The 20,182-nt window shown below is 39.0% G+C and overlaps 1 protein-coding gene across 2 annotated transcripts in view; it reads right to left on the minus strand.

The window, feature by feature from the left end:
• NAALADL2 (N-acetylated alpha-linked acidic dipeptidase like 2) overlaps positions 1–20,182 on the minus strand; it is a 505,644-nt gene that overhangs the window by 11,910 nt on the left and 473,552 nt on the right. Inside the window, exon 15 of one of the 2 annotated variants that reach the window (XM_069792699.1) lies at positions 13,710–13,908. In XM_069792699.1, the coding sequence (XP_069648800.1) occupies positions 13,710–13,908 (199 nt within the window). Of the gene's footprint in view, positions 1–13,709; positions 13,909–20,182 lie in introns of those variants that run through there. The other variant, XM_069792700.1, reaches the window with a different exon arrangement.

Genomic DNA, 20,182 nt, shown 5'->3' on the forward strand with positions numbered 1-20,182 from the left:
CCTAGGAACATAAGTATTATTGATCAAAATAATGCCATTAAGAGTTAAATGCTGTTTTTCATTATCACAAATAAGGATGCAATGTCACCCTCACCAGACCAAAATGAATTTGACAAATTCTTGAATGACAGATCACACTAAAAACATACTGACTTTAACATAACTTCAAACTATTTTGCAGCTTATAACACCTGGACAGTACAAGATGAAACTAGATTACTACATTGTTCTTGTCATGAAAAAGGATTTTTTAGCTTACAAGAAAAGTTTGTGTGTGGGTAATGTACAACACAAGCTGAATTATTCAGGTACTTACAAATAGTCTCCTATCTAAGAGCTTACGTTTGAAATTTTGAAAAGTAATTATTAAATCATTAGGACATGATGGTAAGTATATAGCCCCACATGAAATGAGTGCAGGTTTTCTCTGTGGAATCACATTAGAATTGTTTACAGATAAATGCTATGGGCAGCCTCTGCCTACTCTAGTTATAACACCATGTGCTGTGACTAGAGATGCTTCAGCATCCTCACAAATTCAATTTCATAAATCCCTGAACTATTTTCTCTTGTACTCTCCAAGACAAAAAACACACCAGAACAGGGATTCTCTTCATTTCCCTTTCTCTTGATAATGTTCAGTTTTGAATGCACTTTTCTTACATCTAGGAGTTTGTTTTCATTCACGTTTGTAAAACATAAAATATTATTAACTTGGTAAATAAATAAATGCATTCCAATAATAATATTTACGTGTTGGGACTTCCAGTTCCACAGGGTGTTTATTTATTGCAGGACATAAAAATATTACAAATTCTTCTTCCCTGGAAACCACATGAGCTGATTTATACTAGTTTATTTACATTAGTTTGTACCTCAGAAAACTTCTTGCTGAAGGTACAGAAAAAGCTTCCCTTCTTCCTCTGGGTCCCTTATCCTTTTGATCTCCAACAGTGCTTCTCCTTTCCTCTCTTTTTTTAAAAAAACTTTTTGACACCCACACACATACAGTTATTTTATCTTACCTATTTTACTTCACAGCACTATTGTGGCAGAAGGTTTATAATTATAAAATTATAGCTGCTAGCCATGTAAGACTAAGTTTTATCAGGGCATAATTTATGCACTGGTCAATTGTCATTACATCTTATTATACCTGATCCAGAGGAAAAATTTTTTCCTACAATGCCCATTTCTTGCTGGATCGAACGGTGGAATTCACTGGCTCTGGGGCCGAGTGATCCAACAAGATGCACGTGAGCAAGGAAGATGGGGATATGGCAGCCAACCTTTTAGGGCAACTTAGCTGTAAATGTCACTATTCTTTCACTGTCCTAAGTCCCCACAAACTCAGCATGTCATATTTAAGGATCCTGTATCTGTAATACGTTGTTCCTAACTTTTGTTTGCTACATATCCTATCCTTTTTTAAGAGCCATCAACTGCCTTCACTTAGTGCTCTCATTTATAGGACTGCAAATTGTTCTACCGGTATATATTACAGAAAGTGATATATTTAAAACATGTAGACTCAAAGGTGAATGTCTTCCAGAAAGATATGTATTTGCATGCTATCAGCAGTTGATAAGCTACAGGTAATCTAGATATCAAACCTAAATAAAGTCTAACCAACTGAAAGGCATTTCAAAGGCACTGTTATGTGACAGTGGTAAACCAGATAAATTCTGTCCCTGCCAGATAGAAATTTATTTTGCATAAGAGACAGGAGTTAGGACACCTCTAATTGAGTCAGTTATGGCAAATGGAGGTTATGGTAAGTCTCCATTTAACAAAATCCTGTTGGGACATAGGACTACAAGAACATAATTATTCCAGGTTTGAGTTCATTTCTGAGAGGCCAATTTAGAATAGGGCTTGTTAAAAAAAGAAATCCTGGTTTTGGCAGCTCTGTGAAGCGTCTTGAGGCTTGGTTTGGCTTGACTGCCTGACGAATAAACAAAGGAAAAAAGAGGAGTCAAACTGGAATGATAGCTGGTTACAAGATACATTATCTTTTATTTCCCTACAGTTATCTTTGATCACAGTACTTTTTTTAAAGATAATGAATGCATTGCGTAAAACACACTAATCTCTTATGAATTATTGCTAAAGCCTAACCCTAACTCTAGCATAAATTTCAGCCAGATGGCCCTGACCAGCCTTACCTGCCGCTCCCCGGCCGCCCCTGCTTGCCTCGCTTGGGCACTACAGGCATGGCTGGAGCGGCCACTGCCCTGCTGGCCACGGAATCGTGCTTGGCTCCCCATCCGTCAGGGAGCAGCTAGCCCTCATCGCCCCCGACAATCGTCACCTAAACATGTGACCCTATCAGACTTGACTCTATAAACACCCATCCTAACCTTAGCTATAGAGCTTCCCACCTTTAAACCTGTCCTGGTGATCGTTACGGATTCATCTACTAGATTCCAGTTTGCATGTAGGGGTATTCAGACCCCTAAAGAGAAAGGTCTGTTAAAAGAAATGAAGCCGAGTGAAGGTTGTTTGGGGATTTTTTTATGACCAAAACTCAACATTCACAGAAAACACTCACTTTCTCTTCTGTTCTGAAACATATAAGAAAATGGTTCTTTTGATAGTTGAAAAATTACTGTCAACAGAAAAGACTGACATAAAATAAAGCTAACTGAATGTTAATCTTGGTTTCCTGATAATAGGACAGTGCTTTGTGATGGCTTGGGAAAGATTTCAAATGGGATACTGTATCTATGACAACCTGTAGCTAAACGTATTCACTTTCATTAAATAAACAATAATTATGTCATTTCTTCCTGTAATTTTTTATATTTTTGTGGCTTATGATAGCAGAACAGCTTCTAGTATGATATAAAATAACCATGAACAAATGGAAGCTGGAAGCTTGATGCAAGTCATAAAAGGACTGATGTTCTGGAACATCCTCAAAAAAGAATAATAGAGCTAAGTAGTCTGACTAGTTTACAGACTGAGCTGGAGTAAAATCAGGCTTCAATAAAATACCTGTTTGCAAGGGCTGAACATCAACATTACCTTGCACTCACAGTTTTTCCCCTGTTGAAAATTTGCTGAGTTTAGGCAACTTCTTTCTTTCTTTCTTTGGAGTAAATAAGATCAGTAAGAAGAATCAATTCTACAGCTTCAACAGGACAGAATGACTTCACAGAATAGAAGTGGAAAGAAAAGGAAAAATTAGGATGCATTTGTTCTTCAGAAGTTGCAAGCAATTATTTATCACTGCTAAAGAGCAGTCCTCTAATTAATTAGGCATGATTTTCTTTAGCGTTTTATAGAAATTAATTAAGCGATTTTATCTAGAAATTCCTGAAGAAGCCACAAAACACTCTATCAGACTCCTTGCCATAGAGCTTTCAAACCCTATATGCAGCTGATGAGAGAATGATATATACTCTGCAGAAATGTAAAAATTCCTTGACAATCCTTCAATATTTTTTCTGTAATTCCTTAGAACAAGGACTTGCATCTATACTTAACAGTGATGATGCAGTAAACAAAATTAATATAACTGTATTTTAAAACGCTATTTGCTGGCAGCAACTGGTATGAAATATACTTTGTTAAATTTCAAACAACGTAGCTGTTGGTAACAAATGTGGGCATGTTGTTCTTCGATTGATTTATGCTACACTTGCTTTTCAAATGAAAGAAACATATGCTTATGCTGAATAATTTGGAGGAAACTATTTTTCTTTTAAGGATGTCTCAGTCTGAAATACTCAAATTCAAAGCAGATGTGCTACTATTTTGAAGGACTTGAGGGAAGTGAATTAATAAAATTATTTCCAAATGGCTCACAGCTGATGTTCTGAAGGCTTCATAGGAATTTTTATTTAGAAATCATGTAAACCATCTGATTCCTAAGGAGAAATACCGTTTCTAAACAAAGCAGCAAGCAGTGTCCAGTGTTTGATGCAGGAAACTGGCCTGACCTTGATCTCCAGTTCTGATCCTGACTAGGTTTATCATCTTAAGTAACTCCATACCATAAGACGTGAGACCATAATCATTGTAGCCAAAATCACGAAGGTCATTATCGTAAGAGTTAACTATGGATAAAAAATTAATTATGCCATATTATGTTCTTTAAAGACATGCTGAAAGTTATGTTTTTATTACCTTCAATGGCATGCATATACACAAAATTAACACTTTTTAAAATCCCAGTTAGGGTAATTTTCCTGTTAATGATCTCATCACCAAATTTCTAATCCCTATTGCCTGGGTAATACTTTAGTGGGGGGAGCATTATGTCTTAACTATTTTTCCAATACATTCCACTTATTTTTGTACTATATTCGAGAAATGTTCCTGGCTAATATTTCAAACATACATGAGTGGTTCTTATCTGTCATGGCCAAAAGTGTGGAACCATATATTTCTTGGATCTAAAAAATGTTATCGACCCTACTGTTTATAAGAAAAATGAAATAATGTATAAAATAATAAGTTTTTCATATTTAATAAATTAAATATATTTAATAAATTAAAAATGTAATACTTTGTATAACTTTCTGAGATCATAGGCTATTTTTCTCTGTAACTAAATATTCTTGGCTTATTTAGCACCATAAGCACAGATCTGAGCAAGATCTGCCAGCAAGGGAAAATGGATGGAAACTTTATCCTAATCGGAAGACTTGCTATGCGTTGGCATGATAGCTCTGCACTGAGCTCACTGAATAGCCTTCTGTGAAAAGGTTTTTACAGTTAGCAGAACAACTGCTGTGAAATGGGCTAAAACATCTAATAAGGCCACTTATTCAAATAAATGTCATTTTATATATGTGTGTATATATATATATATATATATATGAAAAAAGGTTCTTTGCAAGGTCAAGACTATGCACATTCGTGGAAACCATGAGGAATTGTATGTCCTGGATAAAGTCTTGTCTTCAGGACGAACAATGCTGTGTTAAATTACAATAATAATAATATGTACTGTATCAAAACCATAATGGGTCTGATGCATACTACAGACAGAACTCAGTAAGTGTACAAATCAATCTAATTAAAAGGATGGAAGAAAATTCATGAGAAGTGCATAGAGGAAAAATAAATTAAGGTATGTACATCCGGGTTTACCATTCATATCAGGGAAGTGAGAAAGCTGGTTTCCAGCCATGACATAATCCCTAATTACAGTGGTTTTCTGCTTTTGCAGGTGTAACGAAAAGATTTTCATGTTCCCTGTTTAAATAAGCTTTAAAGTCAACCATAATTACATCTCTGCAGATGGCTAATTCAGTAGTATTTATGTAGCAAATGCTCTTTAAATAGTAAAAATTTACAAGACAACAAATACAGTCATTACTTCATGGTCATTACATGTACCGGTGATTCCAAAGGAAAAAACGTTTGAATTGCCACTCAGATGGATCAGGTGTTTTGAGTATGAGTTACACTCACTTTATTGCATCTTCTCAGTATTAATAAAGGGCATAATTCAGCATGATTATCAGTCATAACAAAAATAGTGACCATAGCAGGAATTTGTAAGAGCATTATCAAACTGGTAATTGTTACTGATGCACGCTAGGATAAATGTGCTGCTTCACACACGGACGACTGTTAAAGAGTCAATAACCCAGCAGAAGAAATTCTATCTCTATCTATCCGGCCTAGAGAAAGAATAACCACAGCGCCGTTCAGTCACCCCCAGAGGGGCTGGGAGGACTAGGCCAGGACCCTTCCCAAAGCTGCCCAGTGCACAGAGAATGCTCGTGCTCCTAGAATATTGTTCCTACAGGTCCCTCATGAATTAAACAGTTCCCACTCTTTCCTAACTATGCCTGTTCTGGGGAGCTGCACTGGTCGCAAAAGGTATCCCGGAGAAAGCTTCTTGTGCTATTCAGAGTTACAGCTTAATTTCAATACCACATTATGCTGATCCACTGAATGATCAGATTCATGACTGTATCTTCTTCCAAGTCCCTCAAATCCCATTTTGAGTATCCATACCATCTCAGTGAATAGGAAGTGATCTTAATTACGTTTGGCTTCTGGTAGCCGCTCAAGAGAGAAGAAAGTTCCTTCGTCCTCCCACCCATGCTATACCTCCACGTAACAGTTGGGTACAATGTTTAAATGGAATACAGTGAATAAAATACTTTCAGTCCACCTTATGTCAAGGTTGTTACTCCAGATTCCGCTAGTGACTTGGATGTATGAATTTGACTCAAATTATGATTTTAAACTGAAATTAGTGTGCCAGACATGTTACTGCATTTTTTTTTTAAAGATAGCAATAGCTATATAAGTGCTATTAGAATCTAGTGTTCAGGATTTGATTGGAAATATTTCTCAGTCTGCACCAACCTAGTTGAATTCACATCATTGCTTGTCATACCATTAACTAACTGGTTTGTCTCTGGTTTTAGGATTAGAAAAAACAACCTGGCAGTTAAGAATTGTAATTATATTCTTAAAAATTTTTTCCTAATTAGGGTGACCTGCAGAGATGACTCAGTCTATTCAGTTTTATGATAAACACCACTTTTGACTATGCTGTAAAAACTCTGGATACGGACTCATCATTGTCACTACTTTTATAAATCCTGGTCACCAGACACACAACATCTATTAAGAGAAGCCTGCAAACCAAGAATGTAATCCTTTCATTCCATGTCTGCTACCAAAGACTGGGAGAAAATTCATCTTCCAAGTAAGCATTAACTAAAGACTTACCAAGCATTGCACAGCATCTCAGATCTTCTGACAGTGCATAGCTGCCACTGTTCACCTATCTCATGAAACTTCTTTTTGCCTTCCCACATTCTGGGGAAGAACACAAAACCATCTTTGGAATATTTCCTGTCATTTTTTTGCCATTAGTACTTCATGAAGTGAGCTACAATGAAGCAAGTCTTAGTGAAACTGTGTGTCACTTCTGCCCTGAATATTGGAGTTCGTAATCTCTAACTTATACTTGCACAAAGTACAATCAGACTGCACAAACACTGTAGAGTTTGAAGGAAGAAGGTAGAAGAAAATGAGAAGATATTTTAGGTGTATGAAATACATTTGGACAAATGTGTATCAGAGAGAAGGGAACTGAACAAGAACTGCAGAGCCAAGAAATACCAGTGAAGCATTTAGGAAGTGAAACAAGTAATACCACTAACCATAACTCCATTTATAAGATGTGGAACAATTATAGAAGAAAAAGAGATGCAAATTTTGAAAGATACAAGATATTAGGGTGAAAAGTCAGATGGAAAATCACTGCTGTGCAGTAAGACAAAAATTCATTTATTCTCACTGCATGGCAAAATCTGAGGTATGCTATTCTAAAACCAGCACAGAATTCTTTCCTTCTCCCCGAACATCATTCTAGTACTGTATTTACAAATTGCACATGGCAGATAATATGGAGACAGAATATTATCTACTACTGCCAGTGCAACATGAATTGTTGCAGTGTTTCCCACGCTAAGGATCATCAGCACCATATCAAATCACTCTCTGCTCCGCATAATACAATGCAGAAAAAAAAAAAATTCCACGTGTTTGGTCCATGCCGGTCAAAACTGTCTCCAACAATACAACAAAATATACAGAAATATTTCTTACTTGAAGCCACAAATGAAGAGTTCAAAACAAAAACCCAAACCTGCGAAGAGTTTATACAATGAGACAGAATTATTATCTTCTGTAGAAACTCTTGGCTGAAGTGTTTTGGTTTTTTTTTTTTCAAATGACATGGCACTACATGTTTACCCATGTCACTGTTTAAGATTAGCAGGATATTTGCATCTTTAATGCTTGTCCTCTGTAAATCCAATGAGCAACTTGTTTACACATGGAGATTTAATAAGGACTTTAATTTTCCTACTGAACGTATCTCTAGAAACTAGAGTCTTAGGGCATGTGAATTTTGACACCTGAGAATCTGCTGCAGTTTATCAGCAAAACAGAAATAAATCCAGTAGACTCTCTACATATGTCAGGAATGTATATAACGAATCTCAATCTGAAAGGAAAACATTTGTTCTGGTGAACAACAAACACTTGAGTGGCGTGACATTAGCAATGATGCAAATTACCTTTTTGTGTGGTGCTAAAAGCATCTTTTGATTGTTCTTTCATTTCATTACAGCAAATTCAGGGTGCACAATCTATCATTGCTTATAGTGAGTATTTTATTCAGTGCATAACATACTGATTTGTTGCAATTTTTTAGCCCAACAAAGTGTTAATGTCACACCTGCGTATCCATGATAAGAAGAAGCAAAAGGAAGAAGTTTAACTTGCGCAAATGAGCAATAAAAAACTGCTGGAGGTCTTTCTTGAAAATACAGATTGTTTTCAAAATCCTTACTTTTCACCCACTTATTACTCAATTCACTCAATTACATCTACTAGACATAGCACAATGGCACTTGCAACAATTCCATAAATAGTGGTAACAGATGTATACAGACTTAATGGACAGGTTTAAGCTTGGTAAGCTAGGATGAAACTCTTAAATTAAAGATTTTACACAAGTTGACTTTGATTCTTTTATGAAATCGTTAAAAGAACTGTCAGTCAAGACACAACTGATGCTTAAGCAATGGCCTGTTAAGAATAAAAGCCACCTAACTGGAGCAGAAATGACAGCCTGAGCCCTTGTGTGCCTATTTTGGACTTTACTTTCAAAGACCAAAGACACAAAGTGTTTTTAGTGACTCTTTTAGATGTAGAAATTTTGGTGGGAGCATCACAGGGTATTCTAGGAACACTGCATACTTAATACTGGATCCATCTAGTATCAACAGCATCCATCAGATATGAACATTAAACACGGACCTGAAGAAATCAAACACTTCCAGTAAGAGAGGGCATCTTACTATACTGACTGTCCTGTGCCTGACACTCCATGAAGTTTTGTTGTTTATCACATTTCTTTGCAATATTATTATTCATTGTTCCAATGCCATTGAAGTGCTATGCCTTTCAGCAAAAAGACACAAGCTCTCTGTGTGAATACCTAAAGGAGTGTGCACACAGACTTGACAGATACATTAGGCTGACAGATTGTCAGAGGCTGTGGCGATCAGCAAATACAAGAAATATAATAAAATATACGAGGAACAGGGGGAATGGTCTTACTCAGTCTAGGCAAACATAAGATTTGAGCTCAGTATTTATAAACACCAGGAAGATACATGCTGTCTTGTTAGCCGTGATACTGCCGGTGTCAGTGTTTTGGCAGGTATTTTCATAGAGGGAAAAGCATGCAAAAGCATGACAGTAGACTTTTAGAGTCTAAGAGTTTTTAAGGATTAGCTGATGCACAAAAGATTCAGGAAGGAGACAAAGAGGAGACACATCACTCAGCATGGACGCATTTGCCCAAATACCTAACTTACAAACATTCATTTGCAGAAATTAATTTTGTTCGCTGTCAGAAGCCATGCAGAGATCTGGTTAATCAGAATCAGAACAGGTGTCAGCTAGTACTTCCTTGACCTTATCAGACAAGCTGCTTTCATTCTAGGGAAAGAGCCCCAGGTCTTTGCTTCCATCTTTGTTTACCGCTGAAGCACCCTTTGTTTAGAATACAGAGATAAAGCATCTTCTCCTGTCCCTAGCAGGCAACTACACCCGCTTTACTGAATGCTGATGAGGATAAGAATTTGGGGGTTTCTTACTATGTATCAGCATTTATAGAATCATCTTGTATCTCTGCTGAGGCTGACCATCTCATTGAGAGGACAATATGTTTGAGATCATATATTTATTTTTTCCTGTCTACGCACAGCGCCTAAAGTAATGGAACCTCTGTTCTTACCTTAGCTTCGTACATGTCACTGCAGTGTAATCGATGGTTATTAGTACTAGTATCAAAAAAATAACCATCAGAAAATATACAGAAATGTTCAGCACAGATATACATTGTAAGAGTAGAAAGCAAGAAAATGGCTAGAGAAAAGAAACAAACATACAAATTTCTACTGATTATTCCATTAAAATAATGACAAAATATAAATCACAAAATTATCAATATTACGATTATGTTATGAGATGCAAAGGCAAATAAATGAAAAATACCAATAGCTATCCTATTTTGTTCCTAAACATTTATTTTGGAAATAGAAAGAAGTCTACCCAGGGTTACTATTGGGAATCGCAGAAATTCTTCAGGTACAATAAAACTCAAGAGATTTTGTCCTAACCCCAAATCAAGCTCCACGGTAATCTTTGCAAAGCAGGATAACATTTCTCAACCTACTATTTTTCATTCTGCCTAAATTTCTGGATAAGGCTAAAATACCCTGATGAAAGCTGTACTTGTATATTTCCAGTTCAGTTGGAAATAGAATATCGTGGGGAAAGTAGGCTGTTGTCAAATTTTCAGTTCAATGTCACGACGTTCAAGTAAGGATAATCATCTGAACTAGAGTGTTTACTTACACTGTATTGAACAACTTGCCAACGTCAATCATCATTACTTAAATTTAGTCAGGATATCCTAATATAATTATAAAAAATTAAAGTAATTTGAATTCTGTTAGTAACTTTGAATGATTTTATTGCTCTTTATAGATGAATAATGCATCAATTACAGCCCAGTATTGCCCTATGACACAGACTGGAACGAGGCATCTATTTTTTTAAGGACATACATACAGTAAGAGACTGCAGCTCTGGCAATGAGTGTACAAACTATACAAAAAAAGATATAGAAAAGATGTATTAGTTCCCCTGCAGGGGACAAACACAAGGAGGTTGCAACCCACCTCCTGAAATAAAGAAAAAAAATCCACCTTTCTTTTTAATTCAAGTTCTAGAAGAGAAAACATAGTATAGATCCAGAGAGCTGTGAATTAGGACAAACACAAGCCTAAAAATGATGCCTCAACTTCAGCAAATTTGTCAAGTACTTTGATTGAGGTTGAGTATATGAGTCCAAATGGGTGTACAGGAAGCAATCATTTTTTCATGAAGAATACGTGCTTTACTGTGCACACAAATTCTTCCTTCAGAAGGCTGTAAATTACAGTATTTATGGAATCTTAATGATCTAAACACAGTTGGAGCCTGAAGGTCAAGGCTGCAAACTGCATCCTAAATTTCTGTTTACAGATGAAGCATAGTATTTATTGCTGCACTGCTTGCGCTGCTATAGTTAAAGGGCTGCCAGCATTTCCATTATAAACCACTATTTCAGGGGTTTATAACTTGCCCATCAATCTTCCAACTGGGATGAAACATGGCATACAAGGTCCTGGCTGTGAGACTGATTTTTTTGTTTGTTTTCTTTACCAAATTACAAAAAGAAAAACTTAAAAGTTACACAAGCAAAAAAAAGTACGTCAGGTTTTTCAAGTACTTCCAGTGTTCCTGTGATATCAATTATAGCTTCAGAACACAAGATAGATTCACATAACCGCATCAATTAATAGAAGGACTTTCAATCCCTGAAAAGTGAAAAATAACCCAAATAAAGACATATTGTTAGATGCTTTTCTTGAAAAGAAACCATACTGCAGATTTTTAATGGCAGGAACGGAAATCAGAAATCTATCACTGTCCTGGATTCTGTTTGCATTAAAGGTAAATGTACACTACAATTACACACCTTGGCACAGTGCAAAGAATGCATTCTTTTTAAATAAGTATTTAAATGATGATACACAAGGTGTACTTTACTGTTATATACTCCATACGATGTTAGGTAAAATAGTTCAGAATAAAGGCAAATCCAATGTTTTCCCACAAACTCTGAAGTAACCTTATCGTATACTGTTAAATCTTGTATCAAATTTAATGGAATCAGGAGGGGAAAAATTAGAAAATGTTCACTTCCACACTATCTAGTTTGCCAGTGGGAATACTGTGCTCTATGCCGAAGTATTGCTGAGAGCAGGAAGGTGAAAAATTTAATTCACATTATACCTGCATATCTAGCAATTACATCTTGATGAATAACAAACTTAATACTGCAAGCACTGCAAGAATTTAAATATTAGAGAAGACCTCAAAACCCCCTCTTATTGGAATCCTAAGTTTTGGCATAATTTATTTTTACAAGTAAAACAATGTGCCGTTGCGATGCAACACAGACACATTACATTATATTAAGCAGTTTTACAGCTCCTTTGCAACACCATACCAGTACAGACAAGAAAGACAGTAGTGCAAAACCTGGAATATTAGACTTTATTTATCACATTTTGGTTTATTTCTTTATATTATAAATCCAGTCACAGCAGCAATGAAGTAAATTAGTCCCTCCCCAAATATCATTATTATATTTTCTTTATTATAGCTGTAGGGATTTTATTCACTGACACTGTTGAGTTCACCTTCCTTTTTTTTTCTTTTGTTTTTGTTAAAAGGTGACTGCATTTGTTTTATAATATTCCTAATGCTTGGAAGAATCTCCTCCTGATGCTGTAGATTTCTGCTTTTCTTCCAAAGTCTACCTCTACCATCTGTCTATTTTGTGCCCGCTTGAAACAATCGCTTGCACGAGACATTTGACAATTCTTCCCATCAACTGCAACAAAGTACTGTTTTATTACTTTAGTTAGTTCTGGTTGCAAGTACATTTATATTCCTAAATAACACAGATGCGTCATTCACTCCTGTGTCCTGGCCCCTGTCTGTCTCCTGTGTATGGATGTCAGTTCACTTCCGAGCTCTCTTTTTGGAGTATACCAACCAGTTTCCCCTAAAGTAAAATCTGGGTATGGCTTTAGGGACAGTTTTACTTGGGGAAGCCTCCTCCAAATGGGCAGTATGGATGAGCCATTGGCTATCTTCAGACACAGAGCCCTTCAAAATAATCCCAGCAGGCCCAGTGAAGTCAAACAGCCCACATATGCCCTCACTCTATAGCCCATGGCATTCAAGACTTATCCCTGGAATCAAGCTACGAAACACTACATTGATGGGCTGCCATACAGTGCCTCAGACAGTTTGCAATGAAGCACATGCACACACTTTATTACTTCTCTGAACAGCCAGAGAGCCAGGCATTACTCAGGGCAGGCTTGGCCAATTCTTGCTTTTCAAACTTCTTTTAAGCTACTGATTGCCACAGTTTCTTTTGTAGAGGAATCTATGGTGAGAGATACAGACCTGTAGACTTCTTTCTTAGAAAGTGAAAGATGGAATGATTATGACATCTTAAAATCAACCTGGGTAGTACAGCCGAATACATATTGAAGAGTAATTCTAACCAGAGACAAGATGTTATGAATGGTGACTAAGACCCTCTCATTCACTCTACTGTACTGCTTTTGACTGGTTGAAATGCACCCAAGAACACTGCTGTATAATTAAATATGTTAAATAATGCTACACGGTATCTTGTATAATTCTGAATCTTCAATGAACTGTAAAAAGTTTTAAATAAAATATAGGTGGAGCTTGTCAAGCAGTATTAGACTTCAAAATATTTTCTTCTTCTAAAAGCTTACTGTACCGTCTAACACAAGTATCTGTTATGCTGCCTGAGTTGCCATCAAACCGTACATCGTTAGCAGTGATGTCATGACAGAAATGCTACAGTGCTGCATTCTAATGACCTCTTGTGTTGTAATGAATTAATGTTTTCTGCAGAAAGGATGAGATAGGAAAAAGTAGCTTTGGTCTTGCATACTCACTGAGATTTTTTTTTAAAAAGAGCGTGACAGTTTTGAAAACCAAACAATGCGAGATTACCACTTTAGCCCAAATGAAGAACATGTTGAACACTGTACCTGTAAAGTCCTGGAGGAGCTCGATGAACCAGGAAGCTTTTCTCCAAGCTTTGTAGCACATCATTGAGCATCCTGACTCTGATAGGAGCTCGCTCCTTGGGGTCATTAGCTGGGCGCATCTCATCGGATTGGAACAATTCTGCAGTGTCCCTCAAACGTGATGCCACTGCAAGCAGCTGAGGAATGTCTGCTTCATCACCTAGGAACAGTAAGAGCAAGACAGTTGCCAGCAATTCGGAGAACATCACTTACTACTCTTGCTTACAAGTCAAAATTAATAGTCCAATTAAAATCTGAGCCTCTTTTCCCTTGTGAGAATTATGTAATGGATCAAGGAAAGCTGTTGATCATTGTGCATAAGCAGTGATCTATTTTTCAAAGAAGATCAATTTGGGCTGTGATGTTTTAAGATGTAATAAGCTATGAGGAATGATTTTGGGGTACAGCTTGAAATCTACCATTGGGAAAACAGGCATGCAGGAAGCAATGGTTATAAATCAGTAACTATAACATTTCCTTTTGAGACAGAATTTATTCAGTGCCATTTGATGCTATTGCTCTCAGGTCTGAAAGCTTGTGCTTGGGTTCCATAAGGACTGCTGTATGGAAAATTGTAATATGTAGAGTTTAATTGAATTTTGTTCAACACTTTAGAATCCTAGAGTTTAACAACAGTTGTAGATGGGATGTGAAATTGTTCCTCTTAATCACTTAAATCATATGCCAATGAGCCAACTAACATTTTAATTGATATCCAAATGTATATTCTAATCCAGTCAATACTTTCAAAACTTTTTAAACTTGGAGTGTTTGTAATCCTACACAGACACCAAAAGAATAAAATCCCACAGCACTTTGGAGCACATCACTATTTCGGTATTTCCCGGTTCGTAGTCCAGAGAAAAGAATGTGATACATGAATTGGAGCATTGTGAATGTGCAGTCTATTCCCACCTGCAGCGCAGGTGAAGAGCATGCCCTCCTTTCCCAGTGTGTGCATACACTGTGTTAATTTTTACAAGCACATGGAGAGAGAAAGCAGAGTCTGAACCTGATATAGTCAAAAGTAACATCGGTCAGCAAAAACATTTCCAGGATGCAGAAATTATCTTTAAGGCCAAGATTCACTTTGCCTATTAAGGACAAGAAAGTCAACTACCCTTAGATCTTTCAAATGATGATTTAATCAAAACAAACCATTCAGCTTTAGAAGCTGTCTCGCCTTTAGTTGAATGTACAAACCTCAGTGAGTTCAGTATCCTAGTGCCTGAGATGATTAATCCAACAAAGTGGTTCAAGACACAAGTCAAATGACTACTAAAGGTCCTTGTCCAATAGATATATGAAGAGATCAGAAACAGTAAATGGTGAACATTAACTCATTTCTCAAACTACTTATGGATGGAGTCTGAAAAGTAAGCATATAACAGGAATGGAAAAGCAAATAGATACAACTAAGAAATTCAAGGAAACACCTGAATGTGACATATTCTCCCTCTCGTATGGAAAAAGAGATTTGCTGTTGGATACATTTCAGCAAGGGGAAAGGAGTTCATAGATCCGCACGCACTCCTGCCATTCAGCTGACTAACGCATTCCAATCTAGCAAAATACGAAATGATCAAAAATACATGGAGAGACAGATGCTGGTGTGAGAGAAACTGTCAGATTTCCTGAGCTATCAAGATGAATTTCAACAATGAACAGAAGATCCCTGCGGGAACAGGAGTGAGAGAAGATGGTTTATGTCTGTCTTGGCTTGGGACAAGGTTGCTTTGTCAATGGCTCTTGACCCGTCCACCTTTCCCTAATTAGAATGGGTAACAGGCACTGTAGTACCTTGATGTACAGGACTGGTATCTTTCTGATTGAGTCTGGAGTAATTTAAAGTCTGATTAAGTTAGGTTGATGCCTCAGAAAAATACACTCCCGGCATATAAACTTGGTACATTTGGGATATTTTGCAAATATCAGTATCCTCAATTTTCAAATCTCAGGCAAACATCCTGTACAGCTGAAGAACTTCTGATTTCCATGCATAAAATCCAGGCACTGTGCATACCTTACTATGGGACTTGTGTCAGTATGGAAAGGTTTAAATTCACCCTGTTAGAAACAATCCTTTGGTTTCAGCAAAGCACTTCATATTCCAAGTAACATACAACATTTATAATTTTTATTGTGAGTATTATATAAACATTTGTAAATCTCAGCTATGCCTTTTCAAGAGGGAAGGTGAGATAAAAGGAAAATACATCATTCTCTATTTGGAAATGAAGCCAACCAGACCACCCTTTTAGACATAAAAATCCTGTAAATGCTCAGTCCTTCTCCACAGCATATATTTTGCCCCTAAACCAACTACATAGAATCATAGAATGGTTTGTGTTGGAAGGGACCTTAAAGATCATCTAGTTCCAAGCCCCCCCGGCCATGGGCAGGGACACCTTCCACCAGACCAGGTGGCTCAAAGCCCCATCCAGCCTGGCCTGCAACACTGCCAGGGATGGACGGGGCATCCACAACCTCCCCAGGCAACCTGTTCCACTGCCTCACCACCCTCACTGTGAAGAATTTCTTCCTTACTTCTAATCTAAATCTCCCCCCTTTCAGTTGAAAGCCATTACCCCTTGTCCTATCCCTACGTACTCTTGTAAAAAGTCCCTCTCCGGCTTTCTTGTAAGCCCCCTTTAGGTACTGGAAGGCTGCTCTAAAGTCTCCCCGGAGCCTTCTCTTCTCCAGGCTGAACAGCCCCAACTCCCTCAGCCTGTCTTCACAGGAGAGGTGCTCCAGCCCTCCGATCATCTGCCCGGCCCTCCTCTGGACTCGCTCCAACAGGTCCGTGTCTTTCCTGCGCTGAGGGCCCCACAGCTGGACACAGTACTCCAGGTAGGGGCTCACGAGAGCAGAGGGGGAGAATCCCCTCCCTCGACCTGCTGGCCACGCTTCTTTTGATGCGGTCCAGGATACAGTTGGCTTTCTGGGCTGCAAGCGCCCATTGCCGGGTCATGTTGAGCTTTTTGTCAACCAACGCCCCCAAGTCCTTCTGCTCAGGGCTGCTCTCAATCCACCCTCCACCCAGCCTGTATTTGTGCTTGGGATTGCCCCGACCCATGTGCAGGACCTTGCACTTGGCCTTGTTGAACTTCATGAAGTTCACACGGGCCCACCTCTCAAGCCTGTCAAGGTCCTTCCCTCTAGCATGTCAACCACACACCACGCAGCTTGGTGTCGTTGGCCAACTTGCTGAGGGTGCACTCAATGCCACTGTCCATGTCACCAACGAAGATGTTAAACAGCACTTGTCCCAAGACCGACCCCTGAGGAACGCCACTCATCACTGCTCTCCACTGGGATATCAAGCTGTTGACCACAACTCTTTGAGTGCGACCATCCAGCCAATTCCTTATCCACCGAGTTGTCCACCCATCAAATCCATGTCTCTCCAGTTTAGAGACAAGGATTTCGTGTGGGACAGTGTCAAATGCTTTGCACAAGTCCAGGCAGATGCCACCAGTTGCTCTTCCCTTATCCAGCAACACTGTAACATTTCACTTAAAAGTGGCGAGTAAAAAGCACTGTTTACATCACACTCTACACCAGCATTCATTATAAAACAAACACTGCGGCCTTTTTTTAATAGTTCAGTATACAACCTGGAAGAGTCTATGGCCAGTGTTACCACAGAGAACTAAGGACAGTTTTAAGAGCATCAGTAGCTTTTACCACAACACACTGAACTTCAATGCCAAGGGAAACTGATTTATGCTTTTCTCAAGTTGAGAAGCTGGGAGTGGAAGGGCAAATGATTCTTAATGAAAAGAAAAATGCATTAACTAATAATGTCTTAAACGTCTAGTGATGCTTCTACAGAGAAAATAAAAAAAACTGCAAGTGTTCCTTCACTCGAGAAAACAATGCCACATAATTATATTTTGTATTCTTTGTCCTTTTATCTCCAGTATGAATCATGATGAATCATCTAAGCTAGCTGTTTAGTTGTTCAATAAATAAAATTGCAAGTACAAGGAAGTGACTCAAGAGTATGTATACTCTTGATCAGAGAATTACACTGTTGAATTTCATTACACTTGCTAAATGTAACTGGATTTTATTCAGAAACAGGTTACACCAAATAGATATTTATTTTTACAGACATTGAATACAATAGCCTTTCCCTGTGTAACCGATTGCTCTTATGAAAAGTACTGCTAAAGATTTAACATTTTTAAATTGTGTTTGTGCCCTCTGGTATGAATGTACCTGCCTATGAGTACCTACCTACAGGAGAATGAGCACAGACAAATCAGCAGTTTAAGGCATGATGGTCTCTGTCCATACATGTGAACATTTGCTTGCATGTAAGAGAGAGGGGAGATTGCTTCAGGTTTTGAGTAGCTTGCAAATTCAGGAGCAGCTGAGGTGTGTTGTTGTATACATTAGGAAGATTTTTCATGCTGTGCAAAATTGGATGATCAGACCTGGCAGTGGAAAATCTGAGTGGGAAAGCTTTGCAGAAAGTACCCTAAAGGGGGCAGAAACACAAATCCAGGTACATCCTCAGTGCAAAGAATACGTTGCCATCAGCTTCAATTTTGCTACCATAACTGCTACTGCCCAAGTAAACTAGTCTGGTGTTTTACTGGGTTTGCATGGCAAGGTTTTGGTAGCAGTGGGGCTACAGGGGTGGCTTCTGTGAGAAGCTGCCAGAAGCCTCCCCTACATCTGATGCAGCCAACGCCAGACGGCTCCAAGACGGACCCGCTGCTGGCCAAGGCTGAGCCCATCAGCGATGGGGGTAGCGCCTCTGGGAGAACGTATTTAAGGAGGGGAAAAAAAATAAAAAGCTGTGCAGCAGTGATTGCAGCTGTGAGAGAGGAGTGAGAACACATGAGAGAAACAACCCTGCAGACCCTCAGGTCAGTGGAGAAGGAGGCAGAGGAGGTGCTCCAGGCACCAGAGCAGAGATTCCCCTGCAGCCCGTGGGGAAGACCACGGTGGAGCAGACCTCCACCTGCAGCCCGGGGAGGACCCCACGCCGGAGCAGGTGGGTGCCTGAAGGAGGGTGGGACCCCATGGGAAGCCCATGCTGGAGCAGGCTCCCAGCAGGACCTGCGGCCCCATGGAGAGAGGAGCCCACGTTGGAGCAGGTTTTCTGGCAGGACCTGTGACCCCGCGGGAGACCCACGCTGGAGCAGTCTGTGCCTGAAGGACTGCAGCCCGGGGGAGGGATCCACGCTGGAGCAGTTTGTGAAGAACTGCAGCCCGTGGGAAGGGCTCACGCTGGAGAAGTTCATGGAGGACTGTCTCCCATGGGAGGAACCCCATGCTGGAGCCGGGGAAGAGTGTGAAGAGTCCTGCCCCTGAGAAGGAAGGGGTGGCAGAGACAACGTGTGATGAATTGACCCGAACCCCCATTCCCTGTGCCGTTGGAGGGGAGGAGGTAGAGAATTCAGAAATGGAGTTGAGCCCAGGAAGAAGGGATGGATGCGGGGAAGGTGTTTTAAGATTTGGTTTTATTTCTCATTATCCTACTCTGATTTGATTGGTAATAAATGAAACTAATTTCCCCAAGTCAAGTCTGGTTTGCCCATGATGGTAATTAGCGAGTGATCTCTCCCTGTCCTTATCTTGACCCATGAGCTTTTTGTTATATTTTCTCTCCCCTGTCCAGCTGAAGAGGGGAGTGATAGAGCAGCTTTGGTGGGCACCTGGCATCCAGCCAGGGTCAATTCACCACAGGTGTTGCTACAAGTCTCTTTTCATTAAAAAGGCATGTTGTGACATATTATTATGCATATCAACACAGAGGAAGCGTGGAGAAGAGAAGGCTGCGGGGAGACTTTATTGTTATGTTTCAATACTTAAAGGGGGCTTTTAGGAAAGATAGGGACAGAGTTTTTAGCAGGGCCTGTTGCGATAGGACAAAGGGGTAATGGTTTTAAACTAAAAGAGGGTAGATTTAGACTAGAAATAAGGAAGAAATTTTTTACAATGAGGGTGGTAAAACACTGGAACAGGTTGCCCAGAGAGGTGGTTGATGCCCCATCCCTGGAAACATTCAAGGCCAGGTTGGACGGGGCTCTGAGCAATCTGATCTAGTTGAAGATGACCCTGCTCATCACAGGGGGGTTGGACTAGATGACCTTTAAAGGTCCCTTCCAACCCAAACAATTCTGATTCTACAAAGTTATCAATGACTGTACAGAGCTGCTGAAACATATATGGCCTACTGATACAGAATAGACGCGTATCCTTTCCCTTCAGTACCAAATGCTTTGTCCATGGAAAATGCATTTTTCCATGATTTTTTATTTTAAAGGCTGATGAAAGGTTTGCCAGTACTAATATATAATATCCTTGAAAGGATACTGAAAACGAGATGTCAGTGTCTCATGGCAAAAAAGGTATTTCTGTCATATATACAGATAACTAACTGTTGCATTTTTCACCTCTGTAGCAGTCAAGAATAA

This window comes from Haliaeetus albicilla, chromosome 9 (genome assembly GCF_947461875.1).
Source record: "Haliaeetus albicilla chromosome 9, bHalAlb1.1, whole genome shotgun sequence".
NCBI lineage: Eukaryota > Metazoa > Chordata > Aves > Accipitriformes > Accipitridae > Haliaeetus > Haliaeetus albicilla.